General features: G+C 38.8%; 1 protein-coding gene across 4 annotated transcripts in view; it reads left to right on the top strand.

Moving 5' to 3' along the window:
* RELN (reelin) overlaps positions 1-23,322 on the top strand; it is a 3,085,913-nt gene that overhangs the window by 1,724,598 nt on the left and 1,337,993 nt on the right. For all 4 annotated transcript variants that reach the window (XM_044088524.1, XM_044088525.1, XM_044088522.1 and 1 more), the window contains exon 19: positions 16,616-16,777. In XM_044088524.1, the coding sequence (XP_043944459.1) occupies positions 16,616-16,777 (162 nt within the window). The remainder of the gene's footprint in view (positions 1-16,615; positions 16,778-23,322) is intronic.

Below are 23,322 nucleotides of genomic sequence, written 5' to 3'. Positions count from 1 at the left end.
GCAACAAAACTTTAATTAGGGGAGTGATCAGTAGCCATTTATTAGTCATTTGACTCTTAAAATTAGTCATTTTAGTCTAACATTGACATCCAGATGACCACATGGGTAAATAAACCATCAAAGAAAACAAAACAAAACAAAAAAAAAAAATCAGTTTTTTAGACTAAATGTTCAGATCTGGCCCTGATAACATAACTCATGCTAGCATCATGACAGATGCCATTAGTAATCATTGACCTGTATCCTGCTACGTGGAGTCATATGAATGTCACTGAAAGCCTTCACTACAACACAATCAGGAATAAAAAGCACTACGGCTCTAACACCTTCATAACTCTTCTCAAGAAAAGCAGCATTACATTGTTACAATGCCATTCATAATCTCAATCAGATTGTGTTGGTGTGGTTTGTCTTCAGTTATATAAATGTACAATTGCTTATGTCATAAGTGATGGTTTAATAAAGATGTTTCTTGTTTAAAAAAGGGGCAAGAATTGAATAATTTATGTAATGTTGCTTAGGTTATCTGATATATTGCAAAATATGTGAAGTATAAAGTTTGTTAATGTGAACTTGTTAATACAGTTTGATTTATTTTTGTATAAATGTAAATTTGCCTATGCCACAAGTGATAATTCAATAAAGGTGTTTAAAAAAATGAAATAAAATCTTTCTCAACATTGAAGACTCTCTTGCCCCATGACAGCAAAAAAGGAACAAAGCTAAAGCTGTTCGTTAACTACCTACTAAAATTAAATCTCTCACGCATGTGTATGAGATCACACGTGTGCAAAATTCTACCAGCAAAGATCAGCGTGTAGTCTAGCTTGCTACTGGTCATTTTGAAACAGAGTTAAAATTCCCTTTTAGATCTAGTCTTATTTCCTTAAACAGCAACAGGATTATAATAATATAAAGTTTTCTGGTATATCTCAACTAATAACACCTGGGAAAATGCTCACGCTTGACCTTCCCTGACTTAGCCTGCAAATTCAGTAATGAATACCCACCCCCCCCTACCTAAAATTGAATTACAACTATCTAAAGCCTTTCCTCTTTCAAATTATCTCCAGAACCCAATGATTTTATTCAAAAGCTTCTTCATAAACATAAACCAAATACATCCCCTGCTTACAATACATAACCTTAGTAACCTATCCAGTATCCATCCTTATAAGTATATCTATCAGAGTCCTAAGTTCAAAAAATAGATGAGGCCACATTCATTACCAGATGTGTTGTATGAATGTGCATCTGTTAAAGGAATACTTGTATTTCTGTTGCTTTCTCAACCATTGGTAAGTGTTTCACTGTTGTCATTGTAAAAATCGCTCTTCAAATTGCTCATTATAAATATCTTTTCAAACTATTATGTAATCATTTTATTGCCTTTGTTCAAACCTTCCTGTGAATGTTAGTGTAATAAGTATACTTGTGTAATTTTATACTCTGATTCTATTCCTTAACTCTGTAATTTCTGCCTAATGGATCCAGGTAATGCCTGAAAAGGACTTTTTCAGCTGGATGGGTATTAAACAAAACAATGCACTAATTCAAGTCATCTAGTGGGAATTTAAGTGCTTTCTAAGTTTCCTAACAGAGTTGAAGGACCTGTGGTTATTTTAGAAAGAAATTACAATTTGCAGTTCATACTTAGCCTTGAAAGATACCTTTTTTGTTTCTAAGCTCTTTGTTTCAGCTCCTGAATTTAATTTTGAAGTGTTTTTTTTTTATTTATACCCAATAGAAATAATTTTTTCTTTTTGTTATACAGTTTAAGTTGGGGTTTCTTCAAAGAGGCTTATTTCTAAACTTTCTGCTGTATTTGTTATTAATCAGGACTGAATCCTCAATGCAGGTATTTAGATAAGAATAGAAGATCTCTACAAATGCAGTTGTGTTTGCTATTGCTCCTTGAGGGGAGGCAGTTTTCTGAACATTCTCAGGTCATCTAATTGCAGTACATTTGACATAGAGACAATCTGTGAAGGCAAAAGGATTTGTGAGGTTCTGGGCTGAGTTCTAACAGTGAAACCCACTGTGTGATGCTCTTCTCTAACCAGAGATGGTGTGATTACAGACTCAGAGCATAAGTGGTAGATTTGTAATGACCAAATCTAAGATGTGTTATTCTCTAGTAGAGGAGTCTTCAGTTTGTTGTAGTGGATTTGCATTTTTGAAATCTTTGAAGCACTGGGCATATTTGTTTGCAATATTGTAAGTACTCTATTTTGCAGGTGGATAATTGAAATCCCCAAGAATAATAGTTTATGGTACAATTGTGAGGGAATCGAGCTTGTTTAGATATGCCTTATGGGAGTAGTTGTCATGGAGGGAGTTCTGTATATAATCAGGATTATTCTGAGGTCTTGTTTATAACTGATGGGCTGTGAAGTAGTTTGAGGTTATCTAACCATATATAAGTCTTGAAGTAATGGACTGTCAATGCAGAATGGAAATACCAACACCAGTTACAGAGACACCCTCCACAGAGACTTTGAATGAGTGATAAACTTTGAACTCTAATATGGAAAATTGTTGCCACTGCTGTGGATCATGTTTTAGTAATGATGCTGTTATCAATATTTTCTAGGGTAAGGAAGGCTTCTAGCGTGGGTAGTTTCTTACTGAGGTATCTAGCACTGAAAACTACAACTTTTATACCATCCTGATTAGATTTTAGATGCAGCAGGTTTACCTTGCCTAAAAAAAGAACTGTAGGGGATGGCAAAAGTGTTGATTAAGGTGGAGATCATCTCAGGCAAAGCAGGTAGAATGGTCAGTCATCTCCCTCTTGGCTGACACATATTGGACACTCCCTTTTAACTGACACTAATTGCTAAGCCAGTTGTAAAGGCCAGACATTTGTTGTTTGTACTGAGATATGGTGGTGCTGCGGTAGCGTTGTCGCCTCACAGTAAGACATTGTCCTGTTCAATTCTCAGATAGAGCGTCTTCTGTGTGGCGACATTCGTGAATGGGCGTACCTTCGTTGAAGGTTGTGTGTCAGGGCTGGCAACTCGGCACGTAAAAATCTACTGCCAATCATTAGCAGACCACAGTTCCGCTGTGGCAACCCCTAACTGGAAAAAGCTGAAAGACACAACATCAACTGAGATATTATTTTCCACAAAGGCACGATGCTGCTTCTGCCATGGATGATTAGTATTACTCACAACTATCAAATTATATGTCACTTTAAGGACTTTAATGAGGTATGTGTGCCTAGAACTGGAATCCTACATTGTACTTGTGCTAAATGTACTAACACATCTGTCTAGAGGATTGTCTTAACTTTAGAGATTAACAGTGAGGCAGCTCAGCTTGATAATTGCACATGACCCTGACTTAGACAGTGGAAGCTGGTGAACGGAATGGATGATTCATTTGTTCACCAGCTTCCACTGTCTAAGTCAGGGTCATGAGTGAAGTGGAGCCTAACCTAGTACTCGGTGGGTACAAGGCATTGAAACAAGTCTTGGGTGGGATAGCAGTCATGTTCGACTTAATGTTTGCTATTTTCTTCAGTAGCGTAACAAATTATTCATGTGCACTACATTGTGAAGCTTTTTTCCCCTGGACTTTTGCTGAAAATAAACTATTGGACTATCATGATTATCAGATACAAATAAAAAAACAAGTGGCTGTGCTTGAGAAAGCAGACTGCATTTGCTAGTGAAGTCAAATATTTGCAAATATATTATTTTTCCCAGAAATTTAAAAAGAGTAAAAATAAGCTTCACATCCTGTGGAGTTTTAGGAGATGTGGTTTTTAAGGGTTGCTAAATTACCAGATTGTTTCCACGGGGATGTGATAACACTAGGGGACAAAGACTTAAAGATGGGGGTGAATGGTTTTGCAATAAAGTCAGTGGCTATTTTTAGGAAAGTGGGTTGAAGCAGATTTGACAGATCAGTGCTTAGATCTAGTAAATTAATAAATACTTGTTTAACTTGCTTTAGGGCAATCTGTTAAAAGTAGAATGTAGGTGAAAGGAAGGCATTATTATATGTGGATGGGCAAAGCAATGTCTGAGGATGGAAAATAAGGGACTAGCTGAGAGCAAGAAGAGATTAAGGATTCTGTGCTGGATGCTGAAGATAACTGGGGTTTCTATCTGAGGAAGAGTGCATTTAGCAAGGAGAAAACTATAATGGCAAAATTCAGTTGTGACTGACTAGAGGAACAAGGAATTAAGAGATTTCTGGGGTTTAGCTTATTAATACAGCTATACAAGTGAGTGCACTGACTAAACAAAACAGCCATTGCTGCAGGAAGCAGTGAGTATTGGCCAACTTGATTTCTGTCTCGATTGCTTCCTAATCTGCTTAGAACACTGAAGGAGCGCAGAAAATTCTAACTGTTTAGCTGTTTCCTGCAGACTTTCCTGTCTCATCTTGGCTTTAAGGAAACGTTTAGCCAGGGATTGCTGATACCTGAGTTTACATTCACACTGACTATACTGTAGCCTGAATAAGAATGTTTTTATGAAAGAAACCACAGACTCTGTACATGTTTGAAAAGGGGTGCAGGTAAGTTCAGTCCACATGAGTAAGAGTATTAGACAGTAAAACCCTGTGGGTTCTACATGTAATTAGGAATGGAGATAGAATGAGAATTTCAAAGGCTCAGGCAAACATAAATGGGCAGTGATCACTCAGTTTGGTAAGAGAATGGAGTTGTATAAGGTGACAGCCCAAACTAAAAGGGAATGACTACCAGAGACAGGATTTGGATGTATAAATGGTTAGTACTAACTAGGAAAGGTAATCTAGAAAGAATTTGCATTAGATGGTGATATATATTACTGCTGAGGTTTTTTGTGATATTCCACCACAATAAGTGAAAGCTATTTTAACTAAGGATGGATCTGATTAAGAAGAAGTGAAACAGCAAATGACAGAAGAGTAAGGGAAAATGTGGTAAGAGACACTGTGGATTGTTATATGTCCATTCACATATAGTTCTGCAAAAAAATTAAGTAGGACAGTATTCTTCTGGGGTAATATTAAAAAACACAGGGTGGACTGGAGAAAATGCCTCCAGAAGAGGGCAGTACTACCTCCTCATCTTTGCTTGTGCTTGTTGTTTCTAAAACATTAATTAGGTAAGATTTAATTAGATGGGAAGGAAATATTTTTCTGCCTGGGATAGGATATTATATTAAGTATTGTTAACCATGACTCTAATTGATAGCTTTCTTGAGTTTTGACAACCTAGACTGAAAAACACAATTTAAGACAATTTAGATGTAAGACATCTAAGGACAGACATGATTAGGTTCTGTAACACCTAAAAGAAATAAACTTCTTTTAGTCAGGTAAGGACATTTCTTGGTTATCTAAAATAGGTGAAAAGCATAGCTAGAAATATGATGTTCATGTAGCTGAATATCTAATGGATTTATACTGAATATGTTATGTTTGTATTTCAAGTCCTACTGGCACATAGTCATGTTCATAGGTGTTTAGTAGGCTAACAACCACAAGAGCCTTTTTAAGCCTAGCCATGCATCCCAAATCTCTGACAAGTTCTGATACCCCCGATAAGTGTAAGCAGGGGCCTGGGAGATAAACCATTTACAGGCTGCCTGTGTCCTTTGGAGACATAGGTGCCAAACCAGGGATGAATTTCCTGTTCCATATCCAATTGTCCGAGTTACACTTAAATTGGGTTAGGGAGGAACTCTGCTTTACATGGATGGGCAGCATGTTCCAGAGAAGGGATAGTCTCTGGAATCCATAACTGTCTCTCCAGCAGGTCCTAGTTATATTGCAGGCAATGTTTAAGTCTTTAGAATGGTTAATTCTGGTGCTGTCTGTTTTGGGGATATGCAGGAGGTCCTTCAGAGTGGAATCAGGCAATGCCTTGCACACCAGGCATAAATCTCCCCCTCAAAAGTCTATAGGAGACAAAATACAGGAATAGGACCCTGAGGGTCATGTTAGTTACACCCTGTATTATTTAGTGAGGGATCTCTGTAGACATTCCAGTTGTTGGATATACCAGGTTAGGTACATACCAAAAGGGGCATTGTACTCAATGATAGGTCTAATGAATGCCAAATACAGTGGAACAATGAGTTTCTTGGATCTAGATACCTTAACTTTGTTTATACATTGCACAACATGGAATGATTTTCCTCACTACTGCACACCCGTGATGGTCAGTGGATAGATTACTGTCTGTGTGTCCTCAAGTCCCTGAGTACTGAGTCAACTCTTAGGAGTGTGTTGTCAATATGATAATTACTAGGGGTGGATGAATTCCCAAAAGATACTATTATTCTTTTCTTGGCATTTAGTTTTAGTCAAGTTTAATTCACAGTTGTGGCAGGACTATGTACTACTTCCAGATTTGAGCTTTAGTCATTTATTACTGCATTGTTCCCATAAACAGTGCTACCGGTAAATTTCTACATAATCTGGTGCCTTAAACTGTAGAAGAACTTCAATAGTGAAAGAATTGTCTCTTCTCCAGTGCTTTTATATTCTGTTTATCATTTATCTGCTTAAGGTTGGAGTCTGTGTCTGCCCCTTACCCCACTAGCACATTAAGCTAAAGTTTCTGAAAGAGCTGTAATATTGAATTTATTTGATTGGATACCTATATAGATAGCCTGCTTTTTCCATTACAGAGCTACCCCTCCCAGAGTCTTTTATGCAAGACTTGGAGAGTTATGGAACTGCGAATAACTAGCTTTTCATCATAAAAGAAAGACAATTATTTCAATTCTGCTTAAATGTTTAAGTTGGACATATAGTGACCTGTATGGTGATGCTACTTTATAATTTTCAGATTTGTTTCCATGTTTCAGCCAAAACAGTTATCTATTTGGATTTTCAGTTTGTTCTGGGGCCTTAGTCTCATATTTTAAGTTGCAGATTTACAGTTGTGGGAAGATTTTGTTTCTACAGTATTCTGAACTTCTATTTCCACAAGTAGAATTACTTGTAAAAAATATACTTTTGAATTTTATCCCCTGCTGGGACATAATCTTGTAGTTTAATTCATAGTTGTGGCAGAACTGTATACTACTATCAGATTTCAGCCTTAATCATTTATTACTGCATTTTTCCTTAAACAGTGTTACTGTAAATTTCTGTAAAGTCTGGTGCCTTAAACTGTAGTAGAAGTTCAATAGTGAGAGAATTGTCTGTGTTCCAGTTTGTGCTTTAGTGTTTTTGTATTCTGCTTATCATTTAACTGCTTAAAGTTGCATTCTGTATCTGCCCCATCCCTCACTAATACATTACGTGAAACTTTCTGAAAGTTCTCTAGTACTGGCTTTGACTGGATGCCTCTTTAGGTAGCCTGCTTGTTCCTTATTTTTTGTAGAGGCCTTATAAGGCTGTGTTGCTGGCCCCCACCCCTTATGGTAATCTTTTTTCCAAAGTCCCTCCCCTCTTTCATCACTGTTGATTGTTGTATAAGCTATTTATATATTCTTCCCTTCCATTGTTTTCCATAGATCCTTCATACTGTGTACCTACCCAGCAAACTAGTATTGTTCTTGAGTAAACCTCCTTTACTACATATTGTCTCCTGCTCATTTTCCTAGAGCTCAGCAAAGCTTGGAGTCCTAGCCTGCATTCCAGAAGTGCTGTATGTGAATCCAGTGCTATCTAGGCAAAGTTAGGTAACTTTGATTGCTAAATCACACTTGCTTATGTTATTTGAGTGATTGCTATTGGTTCCTGCTTTATGTGTGCATTTCACTGTATTCTTTGTAAAAAGAATTGCTCTTCCTGACACTATTACTGCTGTACACTATCTTGAAATCACCTTCAGCAAGGCATTTCCAGCTAGCTGTTTAATTGGTTTGTGGTTGCATTGCATTTGCGGGTCTCTTCTACTGTGTTTTTACATTAGGAGGACTGGGTTTATTCATCTTGTGGCAGGAGGTGTTTGCTTGGTCTAGATGAGTTGAGAAATAAACAAAAGGACTCATAGTGTAGACTTTTATTAGCCAGAAGGCTGATTAGCTAGTTTTCTGTTTTTACTGTGCTGCTATAAATTTTGTGCATTTGCATGGGTTAAAGGTGCCCTGTACAGAAGCAAACACCTAGAAAGCAAATTTTCCATGTAAAACGATCCATAAAACTTTACCCTGTAAAGCAGCAATATATAGCAAATACCGTATGTTTCAACAAGCTTAGAGCACCTGGTTTAGCTTCAGATGCAAATACCTACAGATTTAGTAGCATTAAATAGCATGTAAAGATTAAAGTTAGTCAAATTTAGTGCTGTTAAGCATAATCTGCCCCAATAAATCACCCTTATTAGTCTGCACCAACAAAACATCATGAATAGCCTTCTAACCCCATAGCATCTCACCAATCAAAGGACTAGCCAGTATGGATATGCAGTTTCCTAACTTCTCTGTAGTCAGCTTGATGCATATGGGCATCTTGAGATGATGTAGCAACTGTCTCATGTTTACAGAGAACCACTAAATCCTTAAAGAAACAGATACAGTATGCAAGAGGTGTACTTACACAATTGCACTGGATGCTAAATTATCTCATACAAGCTCACATCAAGTTGTTAAACCACACACACTCAATACCCACCTCACATAGTACACAACACACACATAGACTTATGTATGATGGAGCACTGAAAAGCAAGTTTCTTAAACAACAAAGAGTTCCTATACTGCCCATTGTCAAAGCTATACCACAGCAAGTCCAAAGGCAGTCAGAAAACACAACACTAAACACCACACATATTGTAACTTTCAGTAAAGCCCCAAACACTTAGCCCCTAAAGCAAGAAAACACACTTCCCAGGACTCCATTGTAAGGTTCATAGGTAGATACTAGGCTATTGACCCAAAGGCTAAGTAAGCCTAGCCAACAAGGTTCCCTAGCTTACACCACCCAAGAAAGTTAATTTCCAGTGCCCCTGTCGAGCAGAGCCACAGAAGTGATCCCCGGGCTGTATTTCCTATTTCCCATCCACTCATCAAGATTTTTCTTGAAGAGTGCTAATGGGGAACTTTGCTTGGCATAGATCGGTAGCTTGTTCCAGTGTATACGAAGTCTGTGGGACAGGAATCTATCCCTCCAGCATGTCCTGTCTATTGTGGTGACAAGGTTTAGGTCCCTAGAGCATGTAGCTCGGAAGGATTGGGATTTCTTTAGGTAGCATGTCCAACAGCTCTGGGTTTAACATAGCTTTATATGTTAGGCAGAGATCTCCTCTGAGCAGGCGATATGCTAAAGAGTAAAGCTGGAGTTTTTTGAGACGGTCAGTGTAGGGCATCTGTCTGAGGCCAGTAATCCTCTTTGTGAGGTGCTTCTGTGGCCTTTCCAGCTGCTGCAGATGTCTTGTGAGGTACATTCCAAAAGGGGCATTGTACTCTATAATGGGTCTAATGAGTGCCGAGTAGAGGGGAACAATGACCTCTTTTTTCCTGGATGAGAACCCTTTTGTGATGTATTGTGCCACATAGAAGGATTTCCTGACTACTGTGGCGATGTGATTATCAAAGTAGAGACTACTGTCCACCTGGGTCCCAAGGTCTCTTATCACACATTCAGCATTAAGTAGACTGCCGTTTATGTGGTAGTTCATGGGTACAGAGTTTTTACCAAAGGGGATGACAATGCACTTTTTGGCATTGAGCTTGAGGCCATGCCTCTGACACCAGGCATCCATCTCAGTGAGGTCCTTCTGTAGGATGTCCACATCATTTGGGGACTCAACTATGGCTCCTACTTTGCAGTCATCTGCGAACTTCATTAGCCAGAGGCCTTCTGTGTTAGCCTGTACTTCAGAGAAGTAGTTACCAAATAGGAAAGGTCCCAGTAATGAACCCTGTGATACTCCACTTGTCACTGGTTTGAAGTCAGATTTGAAGTCTGCAACTTTTACAGTGTGGATTCTATCAGTGAGCCAGTTGGCAACCCATCTTATGATGTAGGGATTTATACCTAGTTTAGTGAGTTTAGCTATAATTCCAGAATGAGGGATGGTATTGAAAGCCTTGGTGAGGTCAAGATAGGCTGTGTGAACCACCTTACCCTCATCTACGGCTTTGGTGACTGCCTCAAAGAAGTTGATCAGGTTCACAAGGCATGATCTGCCTTTCACAAACCCGAACTGGGTGGGGTCCAGAGTTTGGAGGTTACCAATGTCTTTGTTTATGTGTTTCATGATGATACGTTCCATGGCCTTGCAGACCAGGCTCGTCAGGCTAATAGGGTGATAGTTCCCAGGATCAGTGGTGGCTCCCCCTTTGTAGAGTGGGATAACTGTTGCTGCGCGCCATTCAGTGGGCACAAAGCCTGACGTTACACTATGATTGAACATGGTGCTTAGGTGGGGAGCCAGTTCATTCTGAAGTTCGTGTAAAATGCTGCCTGGGATGTTGTGTTTTTGGTTTTAGAGAGTGCAGCTTTTATCTGCATAGATGTGATTACAGGGACTCTGCATTCTTCCTGTATGGATATAGGCCCTTTAGGGGGTGAGAGGGGGGTAAATCTAGCACTGAACCTGTCTTCCAGGATGTTGACAATATCAGTTGGTTCTGTAATTTTCATGCCATTGTTCTGTAACTCAGAGCAGATCTGGGTGTTGCCATTGAGATTTTTGACATAACTATAGAATGCTTTGTGGTTGCCCTTAGAATCAGTGGCAATTTTGTTTTCGTAGCTAGCTTTGGAGGATCTTATAAAGGATCTCAGCTTCTTACTGAGGCTGACCAGGGAGCTCCTCCACTCATGGGATTTTACTCTCTTTTGCAACAGTTTCTTCCTTCTATTGTACAGTTTGTTTATGGTAGGGGACCACCAGATTGGCTTCCTTTTTTTTGGAGGATAGCATCTTGGTTCTGTTTGGGATAGCACAATCCATGCACTCGTGTAAGTGCTTATAGAGTGCATTTGTGTAAGATTCAGCAGTCATAACTGTATTGTCCATCTGCATGGGTGTCATGAAGTTCACCATTTCTGTCTTAAGAAGCATGAAGTTGGCTTTGGAGAATTTTTTTACCATGGTCTCCTTAATGGTGGGTGGGGGCAGGATGCGGATATTTAGGGTGATTAGCTTATGGTCGAATCTGACCAACGAGGAGTTGATTTCAGGTGTGGAACACTGGTCACTCATGTTGTTAATGACTAGGTCTAGGATATTGTTGCCCCTGATGGGGGTGTGGATAAGTTGATCCAGGGCATGGGAATTTATGAATTCCAGAAAGCGTTGAGCAAAGGAGTTGGTACATGAGTAGTTTTCCCAGTTAATGGTGGGGTAGTTGAAATTGCACACACACACACACGCACACACACACACACACACACACACACACACACACACACACACACACACACACACACACACACACACGCACACACACTCAAGTCATTATGCCACAGGTATCAGTACGATTCCATCATAGTCCATGTAGGTGTAAATGACCTGAGATATACCTGTCTGGACTATATGAAGAGAGACATTATAGAACTTTCGGACTGTGTGTCTTAGGCTAGTATAAGCCCAGTACTGAGCAGCATAGATGATGCCACAATATGAGCAAAAAAATATTGATTTCAACAATTGGCTGTCTTTCTTGGTGTTATTCTCAGGGGACCCAATATTTGCCAGCTTGGGGTGAAATGGCTAACAGACCATGTTGCTTTGCCAAAGATGGTCTGCCCCTTTCCCTTCTAGGTTTTTGGATACTGGCTAAAACTTTATCTACCCCCATAGTGCCTTTTTTAGGCAATGACAAGTTAATAAACCTACCAACATAGTAAATTCAACTCAACTGAACCTCAAGGTATCACTGGCCAAATGCCAGGAGCCTAAATAAAAAACTTTACTCCCTCCAAGCCCTCATCACACTCAAGAAGATATACATCTGTGCAGCTACTGAGATATGGTTTATTGTAGCCAAGAGTACCCCAGCAATGCAAGGTTTCAGTGCCTTCCACAATTTTAGACCTGTAGCTACACAGACAAGGGCTAGAAGTGGAGGTGTCTCCATGTACATCAATGACAAGCATATTATTAGGGAGGTCAAACAGAATGACATGCTGGAGTTCCTCCACAAGCAGATCACCCTTGCCAAAATCGCTTACCATATCCTAGTCCCTTATAGTTCACCCTCCATGTCCCAAGAAGCTCACAATGCATACTTGGACCTACTGGAGACACTTACCATCCAACCTAATATCTCGATCATGAGAGATTTTAATTACCACTCTGTAGACTGAAAATTCTACACAGCCTCAAATCTACAGGCACAGATATTCCTGGACTTAGTAAATACAAACACCCTTGATCAAGTAGTGAATACACCCACCAGAGACTCCAACATACTGGAACTTGTCTTCACAAATATGGGAGAACACTGCACCCCCCCAAAATCTCATCCTCTCTGGTAAGGTCCGACCATAATGCTGTCTACTTCAAAATCAAAATCAATTCTATAATCCCATTAAAACCAGTAACAGTTAGGAACTATTCCAAAGGCAAATTACCTGTTTGGTGATGGTTTATCAAAATTCAGTGCCATTCCAAACCCACAGATCTGAAGAAGGCTATGGCCAAAGGCGCTAATGCTTTTTCATTTTTTGTTGTTTTTGTTTTAAGAGCTTTTAATTGTTTTATTAAAGGCTGAATTTTGTCTGCAAGATTGTCCTTGGTGGCACTTCCGTTATATTCCTTTGTTTGCCATTCCAAACCCAGAGAACACAGAATTGCTCTCAGAAAATCTGTACATCCATCTCAATGGCTGCATAGAGGCTGCTGCACCTACCATAAGTAAGCCCAGGACTAGCCCCAGAAACAAACCACCCTGGTGACATCCCAAATTTAATAGGATATATGACAAAAGGAAAAAAAATTGGCAAAAAAGGAAGGGTAATTCCTATAAAGATAATAACTTTCTCATTAAACTAAATAGGCAGCTAATAGGGTTAATTAATAGGTCAAGCAAAGCCAATTTTGAGGTTCAGATAGCCTTCCAGGAGGAAGATATACATAAAGCCTTCTTCAGCTATGTTAGAAACCTCAAGAACATGACACAGCAGTGTGCTGAACTGGTGGTTAATGGTGCCACATTCACTGAGCCTGGCAATTTAGCAAAAGTGTTAGTGGACAAATTAAGTTTCAACTTTACCCCTTCTCACCCCAACTATCCCTCCAACTATAACTAGGGAGCGTGTACTGGCTGCACTCATTAAAGCCAAGAACATGGCCTCAATTGGCCCTAACAATATCCCCGGATGCCTGCTGAATAGTGCAAAAATACGACTTATCAAGACCCCTGGAGTCATTATTTAATTATAGACTTAAAAATAGGTTTTGTGCCACATGAAAGGAGGACTGCGATAGTCAACCACTTCATAAGGGAGGACCTTCAACAGATCCAGAAAAATACAAACCCACTAGTCTGACTAGTCTTATATGCAAAACCATGGAAAGAATTATCATGGAAATTATCAACAAAGACATAGGAGACCTCCAGAAACTGGATCCATCTCACTGTGGTTTTGTCAGAGGAAAGTCATGCTTACTGAATCTGATGAACTTCGTTGAAAAGGTCAAAGGCAATGGATGAGAGAAAACTGTGCACAATGCCTACCTAAATCTGGCTAAAACATTTGATACAGTACCCCAGTCTGGCATTGTCAACAAATGTATGGAACTATGTATAAACTCCTCATAGCAGGCATGATAGCTAACTGGTTCACTGATAGGACCCAGGAGGTTAGAATCAGTGTGGACACCTCCACAAAGAGGCCGGTAAGCAATGGAGACCCCCAGGCATCTGTGCTCCTCTTTGGCATCTACTAAATGTGAAAGCCAGTGTCAAAGGCGTCTGGGTAACCAAGTTCACAGATTGCAAACTGGGAGCAGTCATTGAATCCTCCCAAGATGAGAATACCCTTCAGGAAGGACTAACACAGACAAATGCTTGGTGCCAAAGCCATGGCTTAAAAATCAGTACCACAAAATGCATTAAAGTACCTTGTGGGAAATCTGCTACTGCAGGTAACTACATCACTAGTAAAACATCCCTAAAGGCTGATTCATTAGTTAGGGATCTGGGAAATCATACAGATAATAACCTAGACTGTAATCAGCATGTGTCAAAGGTAATAAGAAAGTCCTTCTATGTTGCTCAACTTATAAGCAAGGGCATGGCATCTAGGTCCAGAGAGGTCATCATGCAGTTGTACTCAGCCCTCATCAGGCCCATCATAGAGTATAATGCACCAACTGGAATGTCCACAAAGGTTCCTTACAAAAAGAATAAAGGGAGTAAACACAATGTCCTACTCTGATCACCTCAAAACCCTGTCTCTTTACTCTGGAATCATATACACTTCAGAGAGGTGATCTTTGCCAAGCATACAAGCATCCCTGGACCCTGTTTTGATAAACCTTTTGCAAATTCACAAAACAAACTGCATCAAAATTACTAGGTTAAAAGACCTACAGTTTTCTTGGACATAAATAGGACACGTTGGAGAGACAGAAATGTTTCTCAGAGCATGCCAATTCTCTAGAACAGGCTCCCCATCCATGTGATGCAGACTTCCTTCCTGTCCCTTTTTGAGCTCAACTTGGATGAATGGCTGGATAATCAGAACTTCATCTCTAGTCTGGCACCTATGTCACTCATGGACAGAGGCAGCCAGCAAACCACCCCTATATAAATCAAATTTGTGGGTCACATTTGGGTTACATGGCTAAGCTTATAAGGGCCCTAGTGGTCATTAGCCTAACATACACTTATGAATCTATTATGAATCAGTCTCTGCCTCCACATTTAAATGGAAATTTTATTAAACAGAATTGGTGAAGAGTATAGAAATTCAGTATGCTAGTGCCTAACATTGATCATAGGCTTCCCAATTATAGTAGATATGATGATCAAGGAGAGAAGCAAAGTACAAACATTTATGTAAGGTGGGTGCTTTTTGCCTAGTAACAGTATTCAGAAGGGCTAGAAGAAGTTAAAGTATCACTTTAAGTAAGGGAGAAAGGTAGCAATTGGCTTTGTGTATTAGAAGTGGAGGAAAACATGGGTTTCGTGAAGTAGGTGCTCTAATAATGGTTAGGAAAGGTGTTAAGCAGAGGTTGAAAAAGAAGGAGAAAAGGAAGGGGAATTAGTTGAGAGAGAGAAAGAGCAAGAGGGAAATCTAAGGCTGAATGATAACATGCCACAGAGAGTGCAGACTAGAGGTATGTAAGATATGGGATGGTGTAAGATATGTACATAAAACTAAGAGAGAGAAAGAAATACTTAATCAGATAAGTGATACTGTGACAGAAGTGACCTATCATGAAGTAGCATGCAACCAGTAAAAGATGAGGGAGAACATGGGTGTAATGGTGGTATTGGGGAGATTGGTTCTACACTGTCTCTAGAGGAAACAGTCCATAGTACACAGCATCCAAAGTCAAGCACTACATGTTCCAGTGAAGCAAGCAGATGTTTCATGAAATACAAAGTGACACTGTTTTGTTAATAGGTTCCTTCTGTATCACAGTGCAGACTTTAAAAATAGCATCTGGAATAAAAAATAAGTATACGAGTTGTAAGCAGTTCTACAATCAATCAATCTTTTGTTTGAAAATGGTATTAACTATAAAGGAAAGAATAAAAAACTAAGTAGTAGTATTACACTTCAATTATTATGCATCAGATGGGCTTACAGGAGTGAAATCTCAAGAATTCTGAGCAAGAGAAAACAAGCAGATATTCATTATTGCAGACCATGACGGATTTATACAAGTGAATGAGCTCCTTGTTTCTGTTTGAGAAACAATGCTTTGCAGCAATAAAAGCACTAATGAATAGTGGTGTATAAGTTAAACTATGAACCCAGACAAAAAATCTGTATGATCCGAGAAGGTAAAGCAATGGCAGCTCTGACCATGACCCAGGGGACCTGAGTTCACTTAATCACTTGAGCACCTTGTGGAGCCAGCAAGAGAGAGAAGAGGAATGACAAAGCTCTGCCTGCTCACCTGTCCTCAGGGGCAAGAGTTGAGGTTACATGCTGGAGTAAGCAGCTGCTGCATGTTTCCTGGTGGAGACCAGGAGATCATGTAACAGTGGGACTAGGCTAGTCATGTGAGTAGGTTTGGGTGTGTCATCACCAGTGCTACTCCTAGTCTATGTTTTGTAATACATTGTAGCTTATAGGAACATGACACATCATAAAGTGGGTGAATCTCCACAACACCCACTTTGGTTGCCATGTTACCTGCAGTAGGAAGACCACTAATAGCCACTCCACTCCAAGGTGTCAAGACATGAATAGCTCTTCTAGCCAAGAGGTTCATTCTCCTGGAGAGGCATAACCCCCCCCACCAACTGTCAAAGGAAAGAACAGGGACATGTCCTACAAAGGTAAAGGGTAACAAGTTAAGATTGCACTATGTGCTGTAGGAAGGTGCTGAGCTCAGTTGTGACTCTCTAACAATACCTAACTCAGCTCAACCCCAGCACTGTTGGCATAAACTACATATTAAGTAGCTGAGTTCAGGATGGGGCTGAAAAAATGTACACTATTATTTCCCTGCATACAGTAATGATAAATTAACTAAATGTGAACATTCCATTTCATGGAGTTATTTTAAATATGCTTTCAGATTCCTGCAGTTTACTTTACGCTTGGGAAGTAAAAGTGTTTTAAGCAGCTGCAGATCCCCTGATCAGCCTGGCGAAGGAGTCCTATTGCATTATTCCTATGATAATGGAATCACATGGAAATTACTGGAGCACTATTCCTTCCTGAACTACCATGAGCCAAGGTAAGACAATAGAAAATTTATAAAAGTGATCAGACTGTTTAATTTAATGAAAATGCCATTTATGTTATACCCTAAAAGGGAACTACACAATTACATTACATATTGTTTTTTGAAGTAGGTAGAATGTCCTCTATCTGATGTATTATGAGTACCAGTGATTCTCTATATGGCATACAACTGTCATATGCCTGATGTTTACATATAAAGTGTTTGTGTTAAGAAGGATGTGTGGTTTGTTACACAGGACTGTTGAAATAATGCACTTTTAGTGACATTCTGTACGACTAACGTGTACATATGCAGACCAGTGCAGTGAATCTCTTTGCTCTTTTCATACAGGTATGTAAACAGAAAATGATGATTCAAATTCAGTGTCTTAAGAATAGTCAGCATTGTGCAGAACACTGCCCAGCAGTCATTTGTTATTAAAGACAGGCATAGAAGCAAGGACTTATACTGAGGAACATTTTGCCTTTACTGGTGACACATGTGAAAGTAAAGGTTATCCACATTCTGAAGACCAAACTTTCTCTAGAAACCTATAATCTTGTCTTACACTATCATGAAAACTTTCCCTTATGTATCTTACAACTGTCTCCTGCCAGCAGAGTCCCAGTCTCTACCAAACACTCCCTTCTTCTATTTTCAAGATGTTTTCTAAAATAGTAAGGAAGTTATTTTACAAAATTTATAAATAGGTCAAACCCCAGCCCTAATGCCCTGCACCCTGCCTTTCTACATATGTCAGCTACAGTTATATCCAAGCAACTCTTGCACAATTTAACCTGTCCTTCACTATTGGTGTTGTCTTTTTTTCTTATGTATTTGTTAAATTCTAACCCAAATATGCATTTCCTTCATCCCGACAACACTATAGACCAATTTCTGTACTCTGCCACAACAAAATAAAAAACTGTTTGAAAAATCCTGTATGGTCAAGTTTTTGACAGTTTAGCAAATACAGACTCCTCACTGATGCCAGACATAGGTTCAGGACTGGACACAGCACCATTACAGCAGATTACACATTCACAGGCAAAATCTACTCCGTTGTAGAAAAGTGGGTAATCAGAGAGTTATGAAATTTTGAAAAGGGCCATTGAGACCATGGAGAATAACATTGTAATCTGAAAAGTGCAAAGCTTGGTTTCATCTGTAACTCTATAACCTGCTTTAGGGATTATCTAATCAAAACAACCATTATCATGTTAAACTCCAGTCTTCCCTATGAGGCAGGCATATTCACTTCAGGAGTTTCACAAGGGCCCTCTGCTGTTGTCACTGTTAAATGACACAGTCTCACTAATATGTACATCAGCACTTTTCTTTTATGCAGACATCTTTTTGCATAGCTCTGTAAGTATCCCCTTAGCTAATCCGAAACATTTGCAAGAGAACTTCAGCTAGCTTTGTTGCTGCCTACCTACAAATAATCTCACTCTACGCAATTCTAAAATAGCCTCACCGGACTTTGGGACAAATAGAAAACTTAGCTTTAATAAGCTACCATCCATCATTGACCTTGGCAAGAACAAGGTACAGTATGTTCAACAGCATAAATAGCTCAGCGATGTTATGATCCACAGACTCACAATGTATATTCACCTTCTTTAGGTACCTCTACAGATTCTTTCTGGCAATTCTGGATGGATCTCTTCATCCTGTGGGGATCAGCTCCTCAGGAATTCAGCCTTACTACTTAATTCATAAGGGATAGAAAACAAGAATCCAGTGGAGAGCATTAGACATGGCAGTAGGAGCCATCCTGTAGCTGCATTCTGTCAGCATTCGTACCCCAGTAGGCTTTAGATGCAGTATCAACCAACCAGATGCATGCCCCTGCCTACCAGGCAAAGGACCTTGTGCCACTACCTGTAAGTCATTTTCTACCCTCCACCAGATGATGAAGATGCAGCATTCCTTTTCCACAGCCTTCCATCGAGATAGAAGTACTGGCTTGTCTGCTTCCTTCTACTCTCCCCCATTTGACCCGACTGAGTCCTTTCCTGAGCTCCTGAAGGTTACTGGAAGCACTGACAAACAACTTGCCTCAACACAAACAGGCCAGGCAGAAGTAACCTGTTGTGAAAGATGGTTAACGTTGTCCTTTTCCCAAATGTAGTGCTTTCTTGGAGTTGGTATATTTAGTTAGGGGGTGTGGGTGGGTTAGGGATGGTGTGGTTTTATCCACTTCATGACCTTTAATAAATAATAAATTATAATAATAATAAAGGAAGTGTCGGAAGAAATTATAAACGGTCACGCAACTAGATTTTCTCCTATTTTGGGGAAACCATTGGAAACTGTAAAAGGTCATGAAGTGGATAGTGAACAAGCTTTCAAAAGAGCTATGGTTCTTCAATACAGTAACATTACAAGGGAAGTTAAGGACCTCATTCAGAGAAATTGGAAGATGTTAAAGCACAACAAGGACTTAGTATACAAAGTAGGTGACCATCCTAACTTTCTTTATAAAACAGGAACAAATCTGAAAAAGGTGTTTGAAAGTAACAATTATAGACGTACAACTACTTTGGATAAGGGAACTAGTAGGTGTGGTAGGTGTGGGTATTGCAGATACATTTTGGACGAAGTACCTATCACCTTAAAAAATTATGGCAACAGTAGGATTTATTTAAAGAAGGGTAACTGTCATACTAAGGGTATTGTGTACTTAGCCCTGTGTAGAGACTGTCCTAGTTTCTACATAGGGAAGTCAGAGAGAGCATTGAACAAATGAATTTATGAACATTTATACAACATAAAAAAAGGGAATATTAATATTGCATTAAGTAAACATTTACAAATGGAGCCTCAACACACTGGCTTTCGTTTTGGGATTCTTGAACAAGTACCTATTGACCCTAAAGGGGGAGATTGGGAGAATTGGCTATGCTGTAGGGAGACCTATTGGCAAATTAGACTGAATGCCACCCACCCCCGGGACTAAATGAGCATATTTCTATTAAGCCTTATTTGATTAAAAAAGCAGAAGATTTATCAAAATAATTATTTAAAACAACCACTGAAACAATTATTAAAGTAATATTTTGATTGTATTGTTTTACATAATTTTAAAGTATTTTAAATTTTTGATACCTTTTTCTTTTTCTTTTTTAGATAGAACTGTTATTTTGTGTTAGTTTATACTACTTTGATTTAAAGTTGTATCAAGTTCATTAATGTTTGGTAAACAAAGTGAATTTATTTGTGTTTTTAAACTTGACAGTTGTAAAAATGTGCATGGTTACTTTAAATTTAGGTCAGACTGGTTTTGGCGCCTTTTTTCAAAATGAGGTTATTTAAAGATGGCTGATTGAACAGTTACACTGTTTTTATACTTGAAAAAGCCCTACAAATGAGTTAGGGTGAAAGCACTTCTGGAATTTATACAATAAATATTTTAAGGACTTGCAACCTGTGTGCTGACACGATCGTTTTATTGGATTAGTGGTTTTGTTTCTACGATCTTTTTCCACTTGTTTTTTATATTTATATATATATATATATATTTTGGACTATTGAACGAAAGTTCAATCGTCCGAATCCACAATCACCGAACACTCTTAACAAAAGCGCTTTCACTAAAGTGTGTTTAAAAAAAAAAAACATTACTTTTACATTTTTGCAGGGGGGCAAGCTCCCCTGCACCCCCAACCCCCACACCCCCCTACTTAAATATTCTCACTCTGAGGTTGCACTACAGTGGGGAAAAGGGAATTTTCCCTTATCCTCACTGTAGTGCGATCTCCGCAACAGGCATACTTAGGTGAAAGTGCCTTTCGGTGAAAAGCACTTTCTCGCAAGTATGCCCGGCCGAATCTTTTTCGGTCATGTTGCCGTTCGGTAATCTGTATGGATCCCAGATATATATATATATATATATATATATATATATATATATATATATATATACATGTGTATATATATATATATATATATATATATATATGTGTGTGTGGAAGGCTCCTATTACGCGATCGAAAATCCCTTTAGGCGAATACGAACACATCGAACTGTATTTCGCGAAGTATGTAAACCCCGAACATTCAAAACTGCGAATTTCAAAATGTCGATTTGTTTTGGTTGGCCCGTCTGCGGTATAGCTCCGTAAGGTAAGTATGCGATACATAGGACTTTAGTGTTAGGATTTGGGTTAAGGTAAGTGCATAGATAGGTAATGTATGTAAGAGTTAGTGTAGTGTTAGGTGCAGGGTTGTTTTAAGTGTATGTATGTGTATTATTTATTTTGTTTAGGTGTATGTCTGTAGGGGATGTGTGCGGTAGTTACGGACCTTAGGGTTAGGGAGGGGTTAAGTAGAGTGTATAGATAATTGTGTTTGTGGGGTTTAGTGTAGTGTTGGTGGTAGGGTTTTGGTGCTTTAGTTTAGGTTAGAAGTAGGGTTTGGTTAGTGTATGTATGTGGTTTATTTATTTTGTTTGGGTAGTAGTATGTAGCGGGTGGTGGGGTTGGCCGACTATGACAGTTCAATACTTTTTTTTCGCGGTTTAGTGTGTTTGGGATTTTTGCAGTTCACGGTATAGGGGTTGATGTTTTGGTATTCGCACATTATTATTTTTAGCTGTGGTAATATAGACCCATATATATATATATATATGTGTGTGTGTGTGTGTGTGTGTGTGTGTGTGTGTGTGTGTGTGTGTGCATAGCTATATATCTACGTTCATATATATGTATGTGTACTGTTTTGGAGAGATGGAACTAAATCAGGGTGGGTGAAAGGCCATGCAGACATAGGTAGAAGTTCACACAGAAAGTTAGAGCTCAACCCCATAACCATCCTTGATTTCTATCACAGTTTTTCGCTTTCCATCTTCTTTTTCATAACTACCTGCCATCCTGCATTTCTTGTTTTCTACTTCTATTAGCCCAACAGCAACTAAACCCACAAAACCCATCCTAATTCGATCCCAAAATTATCCTTTGCACAAGTTCATAAATACTCTTGTACACCGTAGTCCTTTCCTTTCACTATTCTCGGTTTCCTTTTTAACTGTAAAAATATTATTTAATGATCACTATGTTTTATTTTACTGAACAAAATATTTTATTAGCTTAGCAATGCTGCATTTTCAGACAGTAAAACAGTAGTGGCAGTTAGCTATTCATGCAAAAAAGGTGATTAGAGACCTGCTTATTACTGTTATAATACTGCTACCATTTAAACTGAATCCATATTATGGTTGTCTTAATCAGATTACTGATTGCCAGAACTTACTCACTCTTGCATATGTTATACTGCTCACGTTTTATACAGCTTTATGTTTGTTTTATAAACTTTTTGTTATATACTTCTGATTGCTTGTCGTTTTTCCTTATGTTGGAGCCTATCATCTAGGGCCACCACTGAAATTGAGTCATTTCGGTCCAGCTGAACAATCACTGAGAAATGCAAATAAATATTTTAATAAAGTCACATATGTTCAGTGTTTCTAAAATATAACTAAGCCAGGTAGAATTAACTCTTAGGTTCATAGGTTCATAGGTTCATACTAGGCTATCTGCCCTAGGGTATTTATAAGCCTAGCCAGAGTGTGTTTGGCTTTTGCCACCCATTTTAAATTAATTTTGCTATGCCTTTTTTTGAGGTAAGTATACTGTGCCTCTGTCTAACAGTGACACAGAAGTGATAGCCGGGGTATTGCTTGTGCAATTGAAAGCATTTTATTTTACAGTGAAACATGGCAAGAAATTTAATTTTGTAACTGGCAATTACCATTTGTTCTTTTACACTGCATCACTATGTCATTCCTGTAAAGAGTGTAGACACCTGCACGCATGAGTATGCACACACACACACACACACACACACACACATACACACACACACACACACACACACACACACACACACACACAGATTAGATAGATCATTAGGGAATGATAGATAAAGAGACAGACAGGTAGTAGATAAATAGATAAATGTACATATATGCTTACTTATACACTGTGATGCTTAATGTGTTTGAGTTAATACCAGGGATTTCATTTCTTCCTGTGTATGAAAAAATCAATATTGAATAGAAAATTGCAAAAAAGTTGCGTTCTAACATCTAGAGAACATAATTTAAAGTTAGACAGTGCTATGTTTCCATTATGTTTCATGACATTTTACTACGCACTATAGACACTAGTATACCTTTCCCTTCTATACTGAGCAAGAATGCTGTACTATTTATTTCTACTTTGGACTTGAAACATGTGTGTATGTTTGTGTGTGTGTGTGTGTGTGTGTGTGTGTGTGTGTGTGTGTGTGTGTGTGTGTGTGTGTGTGTGTGTGTGTGTGTGTGTCTGTGTGCGTGCATTGCTTTGTCAGTTAAGGTCAGTTTTGATTCACTGCCTTACCTTCTTAAATGCACCGTTTACATATTATGAAAGGACAGTGGTTAGTATTTGGGGAATACAGCATGTGGTTCCTTGAAGGCTGTGAGGTTGTTGTTAAATATGTCATTTGGAGTGTTAGATTAAATTATGCTCCAACTGTTCTGCTGGGAATAAGTCCAAAGAAAATGACCCATGTATC

The sequence above is a fragment of the Protopterus annectens genome, chromosome 11.part0 (assembly GCF_019279795.1).
Source record: "Protopterus annectens isolate FY-2018-M chromosome 11.part0, PAN1.0, whole genome shotgun sequence".
NCBI classification, from domain to species: Eukaryota; Metazoa; Chordata; order Ceratodontiformes; family Protopteridae; genus Protopterus; species Protopterus annectens.
Note: the sequence above shows the minus strand (reverse complement) of the source record. Positions and strands in the feature narration are given on the sequence as shown.